We start from the raw sequence: 22179 nt of genomic DNA on the forward strand, positions 1-22179 counted from the left end.
AGCTATCAGGTGTTTCCTTTGAGGACATCACTGTCTGGTTCAGAAAGGTTGCACAACATTTTCTCAATAAACGGAGCAAAAAAATTGCCAGATATGTATAGCAGGAGAGTGGTAGCTTCAGCAGCAGAAGTAGCGAATTGAGGCCTAGTAAGTTTCCTTTCCAATTTGTATGGACTGCTGAATTTGTGATGTGTTTGTGATTGGTGAAGTGAACAAATACACAGCTGAGTCAGGCCAGTGGCTGCCTGCCAGTGAGTTTCCTGACTGAACTTGTTAAGTCTGTGATACACTTTTCCTCGTAACTTAACTCCATTCGTGCGGTTATGTTTGAACATCAACAGTTCCACTATATCCAAACTGAGATTCATGCAAGAAACTTGGCATGGAGAAGTGCCTCCAACCATCGTACAATGAAATATCACTAGGTTTACAAATTTCAACCATTCAACTATTTTTAAATATTTAAAGTAATCTTAGTGCAAACAGTGACACATCCTTGTCTTTACTGAAGCTGTGGCAAATGGAGTAACAATGTAAAGGGTCTTGAAATGAGCTAAAAAAGAGGAATGATGACCATGACCACCTTTAATATTTCAGATATGGATGTGATGTCATTGTTATTTAATGAAAGCGAACATGTGACTCAATTTTATGTGACATAAGCACAATATTGCTTTGAGTTACATGGTTGCCATTTCCTTGATAGCAGAGTAAGCATTTTTTTTTCTAATTCAGTCCCTACACTTGAGCTCAAACAATGAATTAATTAGTCTAGATATTTCCTGGTTCTAGCTTCTCAATTAAGAGGATTTACTCATTTTTTGTGATTATAAAATGTAACTTTGGGTTTTGACTTTTTGAAAAACAATCACCTTGAAGATGTAATTGTTTAAGGTATTTTTGCTGTGTTGTTGTTGTTGTTGTTCATTGTTTTAACCCAGTAATAGCAAATTTATCCTGGACTCAGGCAACCTTACTAAGTTATCAATTTTACTGTCAGTGAAGAAATAGGATCAGTTCACAGGTATTACTAAAACAGCATCCAAGAGGGATTGTTTGTCAGTTGCCCTTGATTCAGTACTTCTTGAAAACCATGATCTGGATGACTGAGAACCTTGACAGCTACTGTAATAGCAACCATACAGCCATCTTTACAATGTTGTTAACATGTAATTTCATGCCTTTTTAACTGAGAAGTTTTCACCACACCACGCAGATTAAGAGCACAAAGCTTGATCCTCCACCTCACATAGCAAGCCAAAGCCAAGCACAAGTTAAAGCAGCTTTCTAAAAACGATTACCACACCAAATAAAATGTATTCCAATATACAATGCAGGAATTCCCAAAGCCAATTTTCTCTCAAGATGAGAATGCAAATCACACATAAAAGAAAGCTCCTGTTTACTCATACAAAATCTTAAAATGTATCGTGCAACAAAAGGAGCTTGTGCTAAGAAACTTTATCCAAGGCCAGCTAAAAAAGATCTGGCCTAATCTCAGTTCTTGGACATGGCTTCAAAGCTGTGATTTAAGATTCAAAGATTTTATCTCTAGCATCTTTTTTTTTTTACTCTGACTCACTCAGTGCTCTGAGGAAATGTTAAATGAAAAGATCTTTGAAGCATGAAGAGATTTCTAGACAACAATTAAGGAAGAGTTCAAGAGTTAACACGTTCTTTAGGGTTAAACTAGGTTCAATGTTTAATGTTTTGGGTGGTTATCCACTGTTGTGACTTGTGTGAGACACACTGAAAAGTGCAATAGGTCATTAATAAACACTTACACATAATGTTTTCATACAGACAGAGCATATATCAGAATTTAGACACCATAAACAGAAGTTATGTATATGGGGGGTATGTTTACTTCCTCTCCAATGGACTGATTTGTAATAGAGTGATGATGTTTGCAATTTCCTTCTTTGATGCCAATTGTTTTGCAGCTTTAGTGTCCATCTCTTTATGTCACTCTGCAGTAATTACAGTATGATTACAGGTTCAGTCTGTAACCCATCCCCTTTAAACATAAATAACTTTCCAGAATGAAAGTAAGGGTATAGGAGAAAGTGCCTCCAACTGATTTACTTTTATAGGCTCCCGAGGGAATTGAAGACAGTGACCTCCATCTACCTGTGTTCCAGGAAAATTCTAGTAACTATTTGCTCTCTAAAGGACTTGAAGACTACTGGCCTTGATAACAGTTCTGTGGAAATAATCAGACTAAGAACAACTGGACAAGAGCACAGCTCAGAATTAAAGAGTACTGAGAATGAGATATTATCAACTACAAGCACAATGCCAACCAGTCATGTTTTTATCACCATATCATTTCCACTGCTGTTGCTGGGAAAATTCCTGGCTCAGTGTACACTGCTGACAACTTCAATCAAGACCCTTTCATGGCCTTTGTACTCTGTCCAACTCTTTCCTGAAGTGTTATAATCAGACTTGGCTGCATAGTCAAACGTGCCATCATCATCTCAGAGTTTGAATGTGTGATGATGGCTTGGATAAGCCTAGCTAGTTAAATCTCTGGGATGTTCAGCTGGAGGATTTGTAGATGGAAAGAAACATGTAATTTTAACACAAATTTCCTGTGTCTCAATAGAAACTCAAGAATAACCTTAGTGTTGGAGCAGACTTCAGGGTTGATGAAAAACCCTTCAAAATCAAGAGCTTCCAAACACTAAATTCTCTTTATGGACCCCTGAGCTGTGGTGTGAATGTAACTGTGGCCAATTAGAGCAAGTATTGTTGCTGGTATTAACACAGAAAAAAAAGATGTAACTTCAAAGATGAAAATTCACCTGTATTACATTAACTGAGCTTTGCAAGAGTGTCTCTATGTGACTCCTGTTCCTCATGTACTGACCCTGTACGAACAGAAGTTTTAAAGTGAGTGTTTGACAGTGTTTCAAGTCATGTCCTGAAGGTTATAAATACATCTCTTCAAAGTGGCATCTTCCCAGATGCCTTGAAAATAGCTGTTGTAAAACCCTTACTGAAGAAACTCAACCCAACCTTCCATTCATTAGTAAGATACTTGAAAAGCCAGTTTCACCGCAAATAAGCTCATTTCTTGAAGAAAGGAGGCTTTGGCTATACCACAGCACTGAAACTGCTCTTACTAAAATAATCAGTGACCTCAGACTAAACTCTGGAGAAAATAAGGTCTCAATTCTAGTCCCGTCTTCGATCTGAGCACAGCCTTTGATACGGTTGACCACGATATCCTTGTCCCTCATCTTGAAAAGTTGGTCGACTGTGTGTTAAACTGTTCAAAACATACATCAGAGGGGGAAAGTTTTAAATCAGACTTGGAGATCACATGTCTGAGAAACATGTCGTTCTTTAGGATTGGGAGCTGCCTTGGTCTATTATTATTCTCACTACGCATGTTGCCACTTGGTGACATCATTAGAAAGCATACTGTATGTTTCCATAGTTATATTATATGGGTGGCATACAACTGTACATCCCCGCTGAACAAAATGATGCTGCAGCTACAAACTCCATTACTACCTGTGCTTTGCCAACTATTTCAAGTTAAATGAGAACAAAACTGAGATCTTGCTTGTTGGTCCTAAAACAAAAAGAGACATGCTGTTTACAAATCTGAGGAAATAAACTCCCTGGATTAAATCTGGAGTCTTGTTATTGACTTAGATTCAGATCTAAACTTACAGCCCCACAGTTGTCTGTGGCAGAAACAAAGCTTAAGGACAACCATTTCTATCATATCTAAATAAAAAAGATGCTGACATGATTCATGCTTTTATTTCAAGCAGACTTGATTACTCTAATGCCCATTTTACTGGCCTCTCGAAAAAAACCACTGAGAGACTTAAGCTCATTCAAAGCTCTGCAGCTTGGCCAGAACTCAGAGGAGAGAGCACATTAGTCCAGACCTAGCTGCTCTGCACTTCCATATAACATTTAGAATTGATTTTATTTTTCATCTTGTTAAATTATTTATGGAATTCTATCTCTGTTTTTACGTTCATTCAGTGTCTACTTTCATGTGAAGTACTAGGTGCATGTGATTTCTTAATCATAAAGCACTTTGAGCTGCATTTCTTGTATGAAAAGTGCTATACAAATAAAGTTTGTTATTATAATTATTATTATTAATTCAAAGCTTTATTCTATCATTGCTGATGCTATTATACCAATAGCTTTATGGGGCTCAAGACAGAAGTGATTTTCACAGAAATTCTCCATCCACTGAGCTGAGTATATTTTGTACATATTTGTTATGTGTAACCTCAAATGAATAATCTATGCCCTCAGATTACTTAATGCAGTAAGTCAGAATAATAGTATTTGGTTAACATCCTCTGTAACAAAAGTCAACTTTTATATACTGGGATAAACAATCTGTTGAGGCACTTGATGGTCAATAGAAAGTCCTTTTTACAAGATAATCTGTATTGTGCTAGAATTTGTCTGACTATATACACTCCGTTCACAGTTAATTAGGTACACCTAGTTAAAACTAATGCAGTCTAATGCAGTTGTGCTACAATAAATCCTACCTTCCTTAAGGCCATAATGATCAGTATAATGTGTCTGTTTTAGAGAGGTGTTGATTCAGCTTTATGATCATAATGAGATGATGTAGTTTGTGGTGCTGTTAAACTGTATTGCATTATACACAGAGATGTTTCTGTTTTGTAGTTTACCATCACTGACATAGAAGGGGTGGACAAAATACACACCTGTCAATATAACATAGTACAGTTCAACAGCACCACAAACTGCAGCAAAATGATCATACATTTGAATCGTCACCTCTCTGATATTAACATATTTATGTTCAGCCTTCAAGAGGGTAGGATTTACTCCAGGACTGTTGTATTAGACTGCATTGGTTTTAGCTAGATGCAACGGAGTGTATTTTCCCTGGGAGCAGAGTAAACAGTTTGGAACAACACTTACAATTATAAAGTGTTCAAATTGGACAGAAAATACTGACAGTATCCTGTTTCAGGTTTTCAAAAAGAGTGATGAAAGAAACTGTCAGTGGGAAACTGAAGAGAGAAGAGTACTGAGAACTAACAGCTAGTGAAAGAAAAGCTAAGCTCAAAGTCGGAGGCATTTCTGAGGTATGTTTTGAGAGAAAGTGGTGGCAAAATTGGGTTAAAAATTCAAGAGCCAAGTAATTTTTTGAGGTTACAGATTACTAATTTGGGGTACTCCCCTTTGATACCCACCAGGCTCCATAATTTCTTGTCTTCACATGAAAATACAATTGTTCTGTCACCTAGAAACCTTGGTAATATCCTTTGTAGCATTGATCAAACAAGCCATGGCTGCCGTAGGGGAGGTCTAGCCCAGGGGCTTTCTGAGGAAAAATCTCCATCTCCACCCCAAGGTTGCCATCTATCAAGCTGTCTGCATCACTGCGCTGCTCTAGGTTGTAAAAATCTAAAGTTATTCCACATACTGTAGCCTGGATACAGGAAATACTTGGAATCTCCCACTGCACAACTGCATAACTATTGTGCCCAAGCCACGATTACACAGCACCAGCTGCACTGACTTGGGTATGTCATCACAACACCTGCAGGGCCCACTGCCTTGTAAGATCCTGCATGGCTAAATTACAGCATGAGCACTGGTCAGCACTAAGGCAATAGCAGCAGTTCAAAGCCCAGCTCAAGGCTTTACTGAGGATGTGGACCTGGTGGACGCTGCTGACCATAACAACTGGCAGCAGAGCTATAGTGACAGCAAAAATGACAGACGAAAGGTACTCAAAGCTGCTCTCACTACAACCTGCGTTCCTTAGATTGTACTGCACAGCCATCAAAGGCCTCGCTTTTTGCAACAACTTGTGCTGAGATTCACCGGACATCTAAAACTAAGCACGTTAGTGAGTTTGTGAGAGTGAAAGAGACAGAAATGAACTATTTCTAATCTCAAGTGGGTCTTTCTGTGAATCTTTGACAATGTGCAAATACCACCAAGAGTTCCCTAATTACAATCACAATTAATGATCAAAAATAATAGTGAATAACTGAATTCAATCTTAATGAATTTGACACAGTTTTCATTATTAGAAATACAATAAAACTTGACAGTGAATTGATGATACTTTGCATTGTGCAATTACATTTGCATGTTGTAATTTGTATTGTATTAACATTGCTGAGAACAACATTTTTTATCTCATCATGAGCTGCACCTATTCCATGAACAATGGGCAATTAAGTAGCTGAAACTGAGAATTAATTATATTTGTGATAAAACTGAATGTACTAATTGAATATCCTTACCTCTTCAGCATAGGCATCACAAAGTTTGTTTCCAGAGAGTAGTTTATTTTTCAGGCTCTTGTTCTGAAAAAGAGAAAAGAAGGAAATAAGTGATGCCACTGGTGTCTGCACTGCATGTTCCCTTAAATTTTTTTGCTGCTCTATAAGAAGCACTATTGACTCAAAGGACCTCGGTTTCTCCAGCAGGGCATTTGGCTGTGCAGGAGCTCTGACAGCAAGTGCTTGGTTGCCTCTCGATTTCAAACTAGACTGAGGAGCAGTCAAGAGTGCCCTGTCTGAGGATCTGAGAGTGCACTCAGGCTCATAGGCATCTTAAAGGTCAGAAATGTAGCTCAGGGCCAGACCCCCCCCCCCCCGGAACGGAACTTTAAACATGATCAGTAAAGCCTTAAAATCATTTGACTGGCAGCCAGCAGACAGATGCCAACATAAGGGTCATAGGGTCTTGTTGTTTGGTGCCAGTTAAAATCCTCTCTACAGTTTTATAGACAAATTGGAGGCAGGAGAGTGATCATTTACTTAGACAGCAATACAGTATGTTACATTAATTTACATAAAATTTGTTAAAGCGTTGATGATCTTCTCCAGGTCACTAGAGGATTTTCTAGAAAATAAACTCAGCTGTTGAAAGCAGAACTAGTGCACCACTCTCATTACCAGGTACCGCATATAACAAAAACCTTCTCATTTAAGTAATAAAATATCTAAATTGAAAAATGGGAAAAAGGTATTTCTGAATTCTTATTCATTTTGTAAATATCTAATTTTCTCATTTCACAACCATGTCTGAACTTAAGGTTAAACATGTATCTATAATGCAACCCCTTTTTCTAAAAGGTAAGGTCACAGTCAGAGATAAAACAAAGGTTTCTGGACACAGCCTTGTTGTAAGAGACCATGCTCCAATGATCTTTCTCTTGAAATCGAGTTTGAGTAAAATACACTACAATATATTTAAGAGGAAGTCAGTAAATGGCACAGCCATGAGAGAGCATGTAACGACAAAGGAGAATGAGACCTGAAGGTGATAACAGTTTCTGAAAGGAAGGAATTCCCCTTTTTAATTGGCAATGATGTGTTAGTAAGATTGGTCCTAAACCAACTTAATGATTAACCCAAAGTACCCATCCACATGTCGGGACAACCTAATAAAACAGCACAATCAACCATGACGAGATCTTCACCACAGTATAAAAGAGCTAAAATTGTACAGTCTCCAGCGTGTGCAGTTAAGAGAAGGTCATTTGAGACAGAAGGTCTCTACTGTGATTTAAAACTAGATTGACTGTCTCAGAAATGTTATTACAGAAAACTACTTCGTAAAAACAGTACTGTGCAGTGAACAGAACAAACTGAGGGGACAACAGGAAGAAAAAACAAAACACCATAGCGACAAAAGGCCAAAATCATGCAACTGTGAATGTCATGTTACACCAACATCTGCTGTATATATGCTGTAGCAAGTGTCAAGCTTGCAGCATGTTTAAACTACTGCTTAGAACATCTGTCATAGCAAAGTTAGGTTGTAGCTACAAAACAAAGGGAGGAGCCACATGTTAACATGTCTCAGTTGTTACATCTTTGCTATCACATGCTGTTTGACGATAAGTCGTACAAAGAGGATTGCTCACCATTCTTTCGACATGTGGGTTTACTAAAGGACTGGGGAAATATTAAGTAAAGGGATCACAGAGCATTAAAATGCAATGAGGGAATGTGGAGCCTAAAATTATCCTGATGGACGAGGAAATCTAAAGTGATCACAAAACATTGGATTACTGACAGGAAATTACTTCCACTGTTCCGCAACTAAGCATCTACTACCTCTGTTTTATCTAAAGAAGCAAATGTAATTAGATGCAACTTCATCACAGCGGCAAGTGGAGATTTATTAACCCTTTTCATTGACTCAACATCACATTTAAAATTCTTAATGAGTTTATCAATGAGCTAATTACCTGTAGTCAAGGGTCTATTCTTCAAACCCATCCAGCAGAACTCAAGTGAGAGCAATGAATATTCATTCACCTGCTTTAATTTAAAAAAACTAAACTCAGTGATGAAAAACACCTGAAACCACGGCCCTGCAGATGAAGTCGGCCCTTGCTCTTCTTATACCGTACATATGTTATGCTACATAAACAAGTGCTTTTCATCAGCAACTTCTTTTCCACACTTGTTTTGCATGTGAAGGGATTACAGTGTATGGGCTTAGAGTGTGATCTAACAGACTTTGAAGCAGCATGATGTTTGGTGCCAGGAGGGTGGTCCTGAGTACTGCCAACACTGTAGTTTTTGCTGGGCTTTTCGAAGGCAGTAATCTCCTGACAGTACAATGAATGGACCAGAAAACCTCTTCACAATGTTTGCTATGTGGGAGGCAGCCCTAGGAAGATTCACACGGAAGATGACAGGTGGTTTGGGCTATAAACAGTTAATTGCTGTGCCACAGTATGACAAGTCAACATCACAAAACAATTGTGTGCTTTAACAGCCAGTTCTAGAAGACATGATGCACTGCATTAAAATGACAAATCACGAATAAACCAAGTGAAATCAAATATGTTCTATTATATTCTCTTTGTAATCGAGATGAGAGACAGATGAGAGGAATTTTGTAATGTACCAAAATTAGGAAAAATACAGATGTGATCTAAAATGACTTTGTGAAGTGTCAACTAAAACTTGAAGCAGCTAAAACTTAGTAGAATTAATGACCACAATAGAGGATTAAGAATATGATCTAAATTTCTTTTGGGATTGTGGAGGATGTTTTAAAACTAAATCTACAACAAGCTGTTGCACATGTTTTCATTAGTTAAAACTAAAAGAAAAACAGATCTAACAACATAGACCGGGGAATACTCCTAAGGACCCAGAGCTACATTCTTTTTGTATTTTGCTTTTAACAGAATATTATTTATTACCCCACATTCCAGTCACTTTTGGGAAGTCTGTCCGTCTGTCTTTCACAATCAGCCCCACTCTTGGCTCCAGTGCCAGTGAGGCGAGCTTGTTTTTATCCCCATGTAGCATCACTAGTAACTCAGTTTTCTCAAAATGCGATATAAGAAATTATGGTTTATAGATGGCACATAAAATTAATTTAGGCAGAGGTAACAGATTTGTCTATTATGTCACTGTGTTCCCATGATAGATTTACTGCTTGATATTGGAGACAGCTCAATGTTATTAGGTGACTATTTGGCTGTGTACCACAGGAACAGTTTGGATACAGAAGGAGGGGAGACTGTGTATCCACCAGATGGCCCTTGACATCTACTTATAAATGTCCACCTCCACAATTCTCACTCTTTGTCATGGCACATCCTGACAACCGTGCAAAGCTCAACTTGATCTTCATAAAGTTAGAATGATCAATTTCTCCTTTTTTAGCCATAGGGTTAGGGTTAGGGTTAGAGGGTTAGGGTTAGGGTTAGTAGCATAGTGTCATATGTACAGCCTCACAGAACTGCTTGCATGGCTGTAGACTCTCTGTCTTGTTTCAATTTGATGGATAGAAATCAATGTCAAATTGGCATAACATCACCAAGAAGAGTTTGTACTTTGGAATTACATTATTATATGAGTGCATCTAGTGTCATCAAGTGCTGGTCTGGTCTGACTGTTGGCAAAAACAAGTCCTGGCAATCTTTAACATCAAAACTGCAGTGTACCACTTAATTATAACAGGAAAAAAAAACATAGTGCCAGGGCATTATCAGCTGGTTGGGCCAACCTCCCACAGACAAACTAAAGACCACAGTGTACTTTGTACACTTTTAAAGTACATTTGCTTGTGCATTATATAATAACTACTTGAAAAACAGGGACTTTGCAAATGTGGTGAGGCAAGGCTTAGGGTTTCAGTGCTGTAATTTGGCAGGCAGCAAAAAGCTACATTCTGTCTTACCTATAGTACATCCTGGCCTCTATCTTTCTTTTGCAATTCAATTCTTATTCCCATACACTCACCTGTACAGTATACTGTGTACTCCAACAAATACAGTAAATGCAAACTGAGCAGAGGTGAAGAACTGGGAAGGTAGTTATTTCGTGATTAAATGGGGTAAAACTGGCCCGAGTATCAATTCCACACAGTTGCACCTCCCCGTGCCCCAACAGAGGGACCACCATTTGAGGACGTGTAGAACTGGCAGCTGTCATAAAATGTGACATAATTTAGCCCCAGGACATACTCAGAGTGAAAATGAGATCCTCTGGAGCTTGTATGTCACAGAGCATTATGCAAAATGCGATACACTGAGCTGCATATGTCGCAACGCGTTATTCCCGCAGCGCTGTCATTCTGTGGACCTGAAAATAAAGCAACATTTTCCCATTTACATATTGCCCATATTTTCCATTTTGAAAATTGCACAAATAGGTTGTACAAAATCTATCTCTCAGTCTGTCACAGGGCCTTTATCAATGTCCCATGACTATTGTGGGGTTCCACTTTGACTGCAAATCACAGAGAAGAACAAAGGACCACTGTTTTTTTGTGTGTTTGTTTATGTGATGGTTTTAAATTCACACTCATATTATGTTGTCTTTCACATAAAGATTATAGGACTGAATAATCAAGTCATATTGAAGAAAATGTAACATTAATGTGAGGAAAACCTTAACTAAACAATCATATACAGCAGCACAGGCAATCACTAACCATCTAAAGGACTTCAGTTCTCAAAAAATGTCTATCTGACTCAACTCACCAGAGTCATTTTCACACATTATAAAGTGCTGATATGTTGACAGCCCCTGAGTGTTGATATTTACTGTCCATCTAGGTCAACTTTCACACCACTTAACACACATCAGTGTTGAGATCCTTTTAGCTTCAGTGTGAAGTGTCAGACACCAACTCTTCTGGAGACTCATTTTTTCTATAATTCTGGTCACGTTTTCCCCACATTAACACCATAAAGTGCGAATGAAGTCATGCACAATTAACACTGCCATATTTCATATTTGTGTCTCAAACTAATTTGATGTCCACTGTTAAACTACAAAGATAGCCTCTCCACACACTCAGCCCATTCTACTAAGCAGTACAAATTGTAAATAAACCATCAAAAGAGCAATGCGTTTAGAGCTGACATGTTTATTTTCAACAAGTAGAGTCACACTGTAGCCATGGCACGCACAATGCCTTCCACCACTCAGGGTACAAGCAAAGGACTGTTGTCACAACATATTTCAGCTCAAAAGGTCAATAAGCTTCATTGTAATGACAAAGAAAACAAAATGACAAGATGTTTCTGTTGTATCACTGCTTTAATAGCTTCCATGTCTAGGTTGTGAAAATATGACTTCATTATTCATGTCAATTAAAGGCCACAATAATAATTGCTGCCCACAGAACTAAAAGGAGCCACTGTTTTCAGTGGAGATGAAATACAGCCAGAAACAACAAAATGCTTCTTTAAAATAAACATTGTCTCAGTAAAATGTTGTCACTAAGGGTCCAATGAACCCTTGGTGCTTAGACTTAGACTCGTGCTTAGCAATGTGCAAAATAAACAAGTTATTTTGCTTCAACTTAAAAGCATCATGTTTAATGTCAGCCCTACTCATAGAGGAAGCAGTGGTAGCAGAACAGAACACGACTGTTATAATTAGCTGAACAAAATGAACTATAGCTCATTGCTGAGGGTGATGGGCTCCACTGGAAACTCATACTGTACATATACACATTTTGACAGTACATATGTACTGCTAGATGAGATCTGAGTGAAGGAAGGAAGTTGCTAAACCTGAAGAGATTATATTTTAATAATAATTTCACTATCAGAATTTCCTCAGCTTGCCGCATGCCTACAAACTCTTTTCAGCCTGCAGGTAGCAATCATAATTCTGTGAAACCTTGAGAGTGCCACATAATTTTTGGTTTTGTAGGAACTGGTGTGAAAAACAGCTTTGACCCATAAGTCTCTTATGTGTCAGAGTGGTGGGAATGATGTTCTGTATTAATCTGTGGTTTTTACTTTCTAGACTTCACTACAGATGGACCTTGTAAGAATCCAGTGGTGATCCATGGTGGTCAACGAAGGGGATTAATAGCATCATAGATGATATAAAGTATTCAGTTTTGAAGATTAAGCCAGGTCAAGTCAATTTTATTTATATAGCGCCAATTCACAACAGAAGTTATCTTGAGGCACTGTACATATAGAGCAGGTCTAGACCGTACTCTTTATCTTATAAAATTTACAGAGAGAGACCCAACAGATCCCACCATGAGCAAGCACTAGGCGACTGTGGCAAGGAAAAACATCCTTTTAAGAGGCAGAAACCTCGATAGAAACCCCCCCACTGCACAAAGTACACACTCATGAAACTGTTTCTGAAAATCTTAATTACTTAGATAATATTTGCAACTCAACTTTTCCACTTCCACCATTAGGTTGTCATTCAGTGTCAGCACAGCTAAAAAATATACAAAAACTTAATATGATAAAAAATATATAATAAAAAATTAGTGAGTGTCGTCCCCCCCCAACCATTAACATTGTTATTTTATGAACTGAAGCTTGAGCTTTAGCTTGATCTTGGTCTTAAATAAAAAATGCATATAGAGCAGAAAATAAAATCACATTGTAGGGAATGTCTATTTGACAGTCTGTGTCATATATTGATGAGCAGATTCCACACATAACATAATAAATTACAATCGCTGTCAATACAGTCCAACAGACTTGTCTGCTTTCTTAAAGCAAATAAATAAATAAATAAAAAGAAAATGATGGTGGGGCTTGCACAAGTTGTGCAGTTATATAGCTGTTGAATGCATCTAATATAAATTAGTGGCATTAGGAAAGCAAATGTTCACTGTGGATAAGCTATTAAATATGACATACCCCCAGACATCTTACAAGGCATTTGGCAGCTTGAGCTGAACTCATCTTGGCAGTTTCTTAAGGACTCTTCAGGTCAAAGGGGGGATTATGCATAAGTGAAAAGATTGCTTTCTAGTCACTGTTTCACTGATACATAATCATATGCATACAGTATGTATCCTGTGGATTGAAAACATGGCAGTCTAGTGATGGTGTTTTTCCCAAGTCAACCTATTTTTGAACTATTGCTCCAGGCATACTGCACTGTCTGATGGACACCGAGTTGGACTATTAAAGCAAACAATATACAGTAAAATCAGCTATAATTTATTTTTGCCATGATGCCATAATCTTTGGCTACATACTGTGCCAAAACATTAAGGGAAAATGAAGTGAAGTACAAGACATGGGCCAAAAATCTGTCAAATATCTTGTTTGCAGAAGGCATTATTTAGCCTTCAGAAATCACAGCCTTACATTACAGTATGTTCTCAATTTTATTTGATGCAAAGCGCCCGATAGTTCCAGTTTTTTTGTATTCATTCACAAACTCATTTAATGACACTCTGCAGGTTGATTCTCCACAAGGAAGAGCTGTTTTGTCATTGTCAGGCCATGTCCATATGAACATTACACTGATCAGCCACATCAAAACCACTGACAGGTGGTGAATAACATCGATCATCTTGTAACACTACAATGTTCTGCTGGGAAACTTTGGGTGCTGGCATTCATCTGGACATTACCTGACACGTACCACTGATGTTAACATTGCTGCAGACCAAGCACACTCCCCATATCAACAGCACTCCACAACAGCAGGACAATACACCCACCACACTGCAAAAATTGCAGAGTCCAATCTGATCAAGCATCTGTGGGATTGCTGCCTTAAGCCAGATCGATGGAAGCCCCACCATGCAACTAACAGAACCAAAGAATCCACTGCTTTGTGTTGGACACCACAGTACACCTGCAGAGGTCCTGTGTCCATGCCCCAATGGGTCACTTTGTCTTTGCTTGACACAAGGGAGACCTACACAATATTGGGCAGATGGTGTTAATGTTATGACTGATTGCTGCATGTAAATACCAGCCTGCCTCACCTGGTGGGAAGAAAGTAAATGCAGCTGCTATTGTAACCCATTGGTGATCAGAGCTACAGCAGCATTTTTCTTAAAATAATAACTCTTGTGTGTGTGTGCTTTTTGGAGCTGTTACATTTTATACATACATGTAAAACACAAAGTGATTAAAGCCATCAATTTTAAGGAGCATAAGTACAATTTAGTTGACCCTTTTTAGCATTAAAGTAATTGGTTTTAGCCAACTTGAAAAGTTAACTTTAAAGACTAACTTTGGGGGGTTTAGGGAGTTTGTTCTCCACTCAAAGTAAAGCCAAATTTAGGGTGACCTTAATCTGCTATTACAGCATGTATACTGCGCAGAATAAAATAACTGACCGCAGGTAACAGTCCAAACTTTTTAAATATTTTCTCGGATACTTGTTGTCAGTCTAGTTGCACCAGTGCATTATTATCATGCATTCGAATTTGCTTTGAAGGAAATATTGTCCACATCCACATTTTCCCTGACCACATGCATCAGTCCAGTGTTTCTATATAGATATTGCCTCTCCGCATTGCTTATCAAATAGCTGTTGAGTCGTGGTGTAAGATGCTTGACAAGGCTTAAGGCTATTCGAAGAAAAGAGATAAGATGAACTCTATTGACCCTTGCAGGGAAATTGGGAAGGCCTTTCAAAGAGGAGCTGAAATATTCCATGTGAAGTAGTCTGAATTACTATCAGCATAATGGAGCTGCAGCCCATCTCTGCATAAGCCCATCCACCTGAACACTAATCTTTTCTGGTCATTTAATTCATTGTTATTCCTTGTATTTGTTCAAGTTGAATCAAAACCAGTTGATAAATCAGATGGAAATGATGACAGTAAAGCCTCTAATGCTGAGAATGAATTATCTGAGAGATTAATAATAATTGAAGCACTACAACTGTAAAATATGAGGAATGCACAGACAAATTGATATTACTTCAAATTGAATAAATCAAACCTTGATATACACAAAGGCAATTCACTCTGAGCTGCATTGTTAAGGTGGAACAAAACGCATTTAATCTGAATTCATTTACTGTGATATTTCCTCTACAGCTCTAAAAGTTTTAACTTAGTCTGTGTAAACTGATTGTTATGGTCATAGTTGGTCTTAATTAGTTAGTAAAGCTTGAATTTCTCTCATTAAACTTTCAAAGTTGCACTAATAAACATTTAGGCTAATTAATCATCAGGTTAATAGCTTGATTAAATTATCCTTAACCTTAAACTGCTCCCAATGTGTATTTGAACAAAAGCATCTTGATAATGAAGGATTATTCCATTTCATGTCATATCAAAGTTTCTGTAATTACCAGTTTCCCACCTGTAAATAGCATTCAAAGGGATTTTTTGGGGGGGGTAAAGGTGTGCAGGATACTTTGGCATAATTACCTGGTGGCAATTTAGTATTTGGAGTCATTTAGGGGACATTTACAGCTTGATTTATTGGTTTCATATGGCTGTTTAAAAATATCCTTAGCAATCAATAATCTGCGGATGTGACGACTGATTCTTCTTATGGTGTTTAAAATAATCTTCTGCCCTGATACCAGGAGGATTTTTTTTTGTTCTTTATTATCTAATTTGTTCCATGAACAGATAAACCGATACTTTACTGGACAAAGAATTGTAATATCTGTGAAGTGAGCAATACATTACAGTGGCCTTACACCAGTATATTTAATGGTGCATATTGTACAATAAGAAGGTACAATATTGTCTAACTAGTGAATAGTCTAATGTACTTGCATACAAGGATGTCATGGTACATCACACAGAAAGTAAACTAATTTAATGTACTAAGCGAGGCACTTGGCTGTTTGAAGTCTTTTTTCTAACGCAGTGTTGCCAGGAGATGTGACTCATTATGTAAATTATACTGCATCTCATTGAGAACTAAGATGTTTGTTTATGAGTTACACTAAAATATTTGCAAGGAGAAAATAAAGAATAGAAACCAACACCATTCACTCTATGTTGTCAATTATAATGGTACATTAGCATCTTGAAGCCTGAGAAGTCATCAGTTTGCTGCCTTAAATCATTAGCGGCTTGAAATGGTAAGTATGATAGGTACTTATTCATTATTTATTATATGATATTACTTGTGAATCACTTTTATTGTGTTCCATCTTTAAGGCAAATTAAAGTTCTGCTTATATTTAAACAAAATATTGCAATACTGGATTTAAAAAGCTTCAAGAAATCTTAAACATGCAATAACTGATTTTTTTTCTGACCACTGTGGCCATGATTTGTCAGTTCTGAACACAACGCTGACATACTGCCACCTTTTTAGTTGATACGACAAGCTTGTTAGCAAACAGTTGTTTAAAGTTAAGGAGCAATCATCCATTTAGTGATAATTTTGTAATATTTACTCTCTTTTAGCTTTGTTTTTGGTCTCTACCAACCCCTGAAAGCAATATCTGGCTCTTTAGTTGCTACTGCTACCTGGCTGGATGGCTAAGCAATGAACTGAAACTCGCTTCAAAGCTTTGTAAAGCTGAGGATAACTGCAGATTTAGGCAATAATTCCTAAGGGTTCATCTCTGTGAGTATTCTCTTTTACTTTGTCACATTGGTCTCACCTTGTCATTTGATGTGATTATTATGACAATATTGCTTAAAGCCTCTTTAAGTCCTGCATACACCAGACCTGAATACCTAATGTAATTAAATAATTTAAGTTCACACCTATTAGTGTGGTGAATTTAGACAGGATAAGCAAATTATCTCTTGATTTGATTGCAAAGTAAGAGTTCATCATGTTGAGTAGTTAGAAGAGCCTCTGAATTTACAAGGTTTTAATGGAGGCCCAATAATTGTCAAACTAGGAGTGTGGAAAAAACATGAAAGCTAATTATTAATGTTATTCGATGACCTCTGTCTTCACTGATGTTTACAGACAATTTTCAGTGGAATTTGAGATGGAAGATTTGCACATGATTAGATAAACATAGCTAATATTTTATCACCCATATCTCCCCCTGTAATATTAGTCTTGCCTGATTGGGGCTACAGCCTGAGTACACCTGGAAGTGCAAACAAAAGACAGTGATAATTATCTACAACTTTGATCACCTCAAAAAGTTGTGAAAAGTCACAATGAACTAAAATTTAACATTTATTCAAGGAGCTCCTGTAATTGGAATTTTAGCTTATTTTGCCAGTAATCGTAAAGACAAATTCTTGGGGAGGTAAATAACTGTTTTCCCTGTAAGTTTTGCACGTTTCTACGGTGGGGAAAAGATTTTTATATTTAGCAGTTCTGTTTTTTTGGTGGTGAAGAGTTTGTCAAAATAAGAGTAAGCTCTTAATGATACAGACAGGAGACACATTAAAGGAAAACCTGAAAAATTATTGCAGAAATGAGATGATAATACCCTTACTCACAGGGAACAAGAGGTCACTGAGCAGTTTGATAAGTATGAAAATGATGTGAACCATACGCTATGGCCTTTGAAGTCACCACATCTCAACCCAACAGGGCACCTTTGTGAGATTTTGGACTGATGTGTCAAGACAGTGCTCTCCACCATTACCATCAAAACACCAAATGAGGGAATATCTTTTGGAAGAATGGTGCTCTATCCCTCCAGCAGGGTTTCATAGACCCTGTAGAATCACTGCCAAGGTACATGGAAACTGTTCTGGTGGCAAGTGATGGCCCCCCTTACTAGGACATTTTATGCTTCCTTTAATGTGTCACCTGTCTGTGCATGTATCTATATGGGATTACTGTTATCAGATTAATATTTTTTTTCTCTGTCTAATAAAAGTTAAATGGCAAATTCTGATTAAAAATTAAACATCTATATTATTATTCCAACTACATGACCTCCTTGGGTAAACTTTCTATCATGATAAAAGAATATTTATAAGGCTTTCCAAGAATTTTTGCCCTAAAATAAGGCTCTGTCTTTCTGGCCTGAAACTATTCTCTGATGTCTTGACACTGTCTCATGATGTCAAGACATTTTGAAATTGAGCGGCCTTTGTAGCTGCAGTGTTTGTTAAGACAGCCTCTAGCTACAATAAGGTTAGGGGAAAAAAAACCCTAAAATGTAATTTTCTGAACATCTCAAAGAAATATCTGCAGTCACAGCCTTCATCAGTCTTGAAGCACTTGGATGTATTTCTGTAAAAAAATAGACCATCCACTTTATAGTGTCACAGCTGAATACCACAGAAAACTGGTCACTTGTCTGGAAGCTGAGGGCCAGAAATCAATATCCATGGTAGGCTGTGAGGAATAAAGCAACACTGCTAAGTGACAGCATGACACCAGCCTTCTGAACACATGCGGCCTGTCTTTACCTCTCTCAAACAAGTTTCTATGATTTGAGTTCAGCGCCAGTACCCATGAAGCCACACAGAGTGAAATTTTAGTATTAAGTGCAAAACAATGTGGAGAGTGACACAAATTTAATCCCACTTGTAGAAGAAAGTCTTAGACTTATGCATAAATGTAAGAGTTGCCAGCAGGTGGCTGAGTTACCCAGACAGACATCCCACACACTGCAAATGAGGAAGTATGATTTTTCACTTCAAGTTGACGCAAGGCTCAGACAGAAGTATCTCATTGATGGCAGGGGTAACTTTGCAGCTGATTGTTACTTTGCCTTTACTATGGAGATGAGGGTTGCTTTGATTCTGAGCTTTCTGATGGCTTGTAAAATGCAACAGTATATATAACTCTGGATTATCAAGGCCTTCACTAAACAAGGCTGGAAGGCAGAGTACTGGTTCAGTAAGAGTTCCTACTGTGTAAATAAGGACATCTCAGTTGCATAAAACACTAGTTTCAGCAGCATTTTAATGACTATATTTCAACATGTACTATACTTAATTTCCCTGAGGGAGTCATCCCAAGGGATCAATAAAGTCTAGTCTAAGTCTAGTCTAAGTCTAAGTCTATGTAGTCAGGGAGTGCTTCCCACAGAGGTAAAGTAATTTAAATAATTAGGCTAACTATAATTGCATTTATTTTAGTTACTGTTGCCTTAACGTACCAGTGAAAAATTAAAGGAAAAACATGAAAAATGAGTGAGTTTGATAAAAATAAAAAATAATGTGAATCACATGCTATGGCACTTATGAGATCTCAACCCAAATGAACATCCATGGGAGATTTTGGATGGCTACATATAAGCTCCATCTCCACCACCACCATCAAAAGATGAGGGAACATCTTTTGGGAGAACGGTGTTTTATCCCTTCAGTAGATTTTCAGAGACCTGTAGAGTCAATGCAGAGGCACAATTAAATTGTTCTGGTGGCATGTGGTAGCCCAACACCTCACTAAGACACTTGATATTTGTTTTCCTTTCATTTGTCACCTGTCTGTATATTGTACAGCCATACAAAAAGGAAGAAACACTAACTTTCATCAAAGAAATCTGTATCTGTAGGCTTTAAGATATTTCGGGCTGTGAGAGTTTCTGTTCACTTGCTTGCTGCCATAGACAGAAACAGAAAAAGGAGTTTGTTTCCCTCCGATTGTCACATATGAAGCTGCACAGGAAATGAATTGCATAAAATAGAAAACTTGGCTATGACAGTATCCCGAGTGCTTTTATGTTTATCAGGGTACATTTTGGAACAGTGTGCACTGCTAAATGAGAAGATATTTTGGACACAACAATTCATTATAAATGGAGCATCTCTCGGCTGTGCAGTACGACAATAGATTAGAGACTTGTTTCTGTGATTTCTAATATTGTTACAAAATGGTTTATGGTTTCAAACTAATTGGAAAATACCAGGCTATGAGAGTAATACATAGGAATCCTGAAAGTGAGAAATATTACCTGTAAATAAAATTGCTGTATTGGCTATTTCACAGACGGTAAACGCAATTTGTCTTTTTGCATGTTACAGCACTTTGGCAGCATTGGGAGGAAATGCAGATTTAATATAAGCCGCCCTCTGGCTCCCAGGAGGAACACACCCTCCTGTTAGTATGAAACACTGAACCAACATTATTCTGTGTTTGGGTGTAACTGCCACTCCAGATTTCATTACAGACAAGCAAAAGCAGAATTACTGTAAATTCATGATCTGAATATTCTTTAAAAAGCCTTTTTCTTCTTACAGACCCTGCTTGATTTGCTCACTATGGAGACCTCATGTTCAGTCCTCACACAAGGTTTTAATAAGGCCTAACTATCTTTGCAAATTCCCTAACCGTGGGTTGTCAGTTCTAATTAAAAAAACAACACAACTCGAGAACTGAATGTGGAATAGTTCACAAAGTTACTCACCCTGACGTCATCTATTGCATAAGCAGCCCTGGTGATAATGAATCAACAGACAACAATGCCAGAAAACATCTCCAGAACAGCAGTCTTTGCTATAAATGGCACAGTTTGCAGCCTAACCCAGATCACAAAGACACTATGTGTCTGTGAAAAAAAAATGTAACTGTGAATGACAAATTAAACTGCTTTCTTTTCGTACAGAGACAAACCCAAATCTGAAGGAACAAAGAAATCACTTATCAGACTTTGAATTCTAATGCACATTTAAACAGGGATGTCTTGAGAACTGATACTTTGGAACCAAGCAAATACCAAAATTCTGAAAACATGACTCATTTTTATTGTAGTACTGAAGGTAATGTAGATTTGTAGGTACTGCAGATAAAGGGGGCAGTATAATAAGCATACAAGTGTTCTTTTCTCTTGTGTCAAAATCAAGGGGAAAAAGACGAACACAGAAACAGAAAAACAACACGTGGATGGCGGCTGCAAGTGCTAGGGCAGCCACAGGTTTTCTGTAATTTGTGGAAAAGATGCACTACAATTCATATAAGGAGATGTTTTGCATTTGAGGTGGATCGTCAGTGACAAATGATAGAATCCAGCATGCCGGTGTCACAAAGCTTTTAAAGAGCAGGGTGAATGAATTTAGTTTTTAACTTTATATTAACATGTTGTCAAAATATTAATATCTTGAAATGTTAATCTTATTGTTTGTGAACTGCGACAGCTGCCATCTGTTGTACCAATGCTGCACACAATGTTCATAAAGGATAATGTTGCTTTATTAACACCAATAAAGTGATATCTCACAAGGTTAGTAAGCCACCGTCAATAGTGTTCAGTCAGTAAAAATATCATGTTGACTTGCTGTTGACTAATGTTAGTCATGTTAGTCAGTTTAAACTGCTACTTGCACACAGGGTTGCATGTGTGCGTATGTACATGTGGTAGCCCCTGTTTTCTACTTTTTAGTGTTGAGAATTGTGGAATTTCAGTGGTGTTGGCACTGACCACTAAAATCCATACACAAATACACATAACCCAAAATTGTTTAGCCAGCAGTTCCCTCAATTAATCAAACAAGAGAAATTTATCAAGGCTTTTGATTCTTTCCAGAACTGATTTCCTGCATGGCTTACACAGTGCTGCAGGAGACTGTTACGGTGCTGCTCCATTTGGAACAAGCTTCCTGTCAATGTCAGAGAGGCAGACACTGACTCAGTATTTTAGCTTAAACTCAAGACTCATTTATTTAATGGAGCAGGAATTAAATAATGGTTCCAACATGATGATTCCAACAACCATTTTTCTCTCCTCTTTGTCAACAGTAGAGTAGCAAGACCAGTATTAACAGCTCTTCTAAAGAAGAGGGCTGTTGGTTGCTTGTTATAAATTATCAAACAAAAATGTGCATTTATCTAGTCTTGAATATGTTTTTGATACTGATTGAGGAAGGAAGAGATCCACAGTCTGTTAACCCACCAGTTCATCCTGAGCCACATCCAACTGAATGCTAATCTGTCCAGTGAAATTAAGTTCACTTGTAAGACTTTTTGGATAAAAGCAGAAATGTAAATTCAAATGAAATGCGTGTGCTTTCTATGGCGAAATCAGTGATTCACTCACAGGCTCTCCATGTTTCCCCCTGATTTCAGTGGAGAGAGAATCAATGCTGTGT

The 22179-nt window shown here is 37.7% G+C and overlaps 1 protein-coding gene across 1 annotated transcript in view; it reads right to left on the reverse strand.

Annotated features, from left to right (window-relative positions):
* The window catches only part of luzp2 (leucine zipper protein 2), a 138423-nt gene that overhangs the window by 29236 nt on the left and 87008 nt on the right, over nt 1-22179 (reverse strand). The window contains exon 6 of the mRNA XM_018683370.2: nt 6279-6341. Within this exon, the coding sequence (XP_018538886.1) occupies nt 6279-6341 (63 nt within the window). The remainder of the gene's footprint in view (nt 1-6278; nt 6342-22179) is intronic.

The sequence above is a fragment of the Lates calcarifer genome, linkage group LG2 (genome assembly GCF_001640805.2).
Source record: "Lates calcarifer isolate ASB-BC8 linkage group LG2, TLL_Latcal_v3, whole genome shotgun sequence".
Lineage (NCBI taxonomy): Eukaryota > Metazoa > Chordata > Actinopteri > Centropomidae > Lates > Lates calcarifer.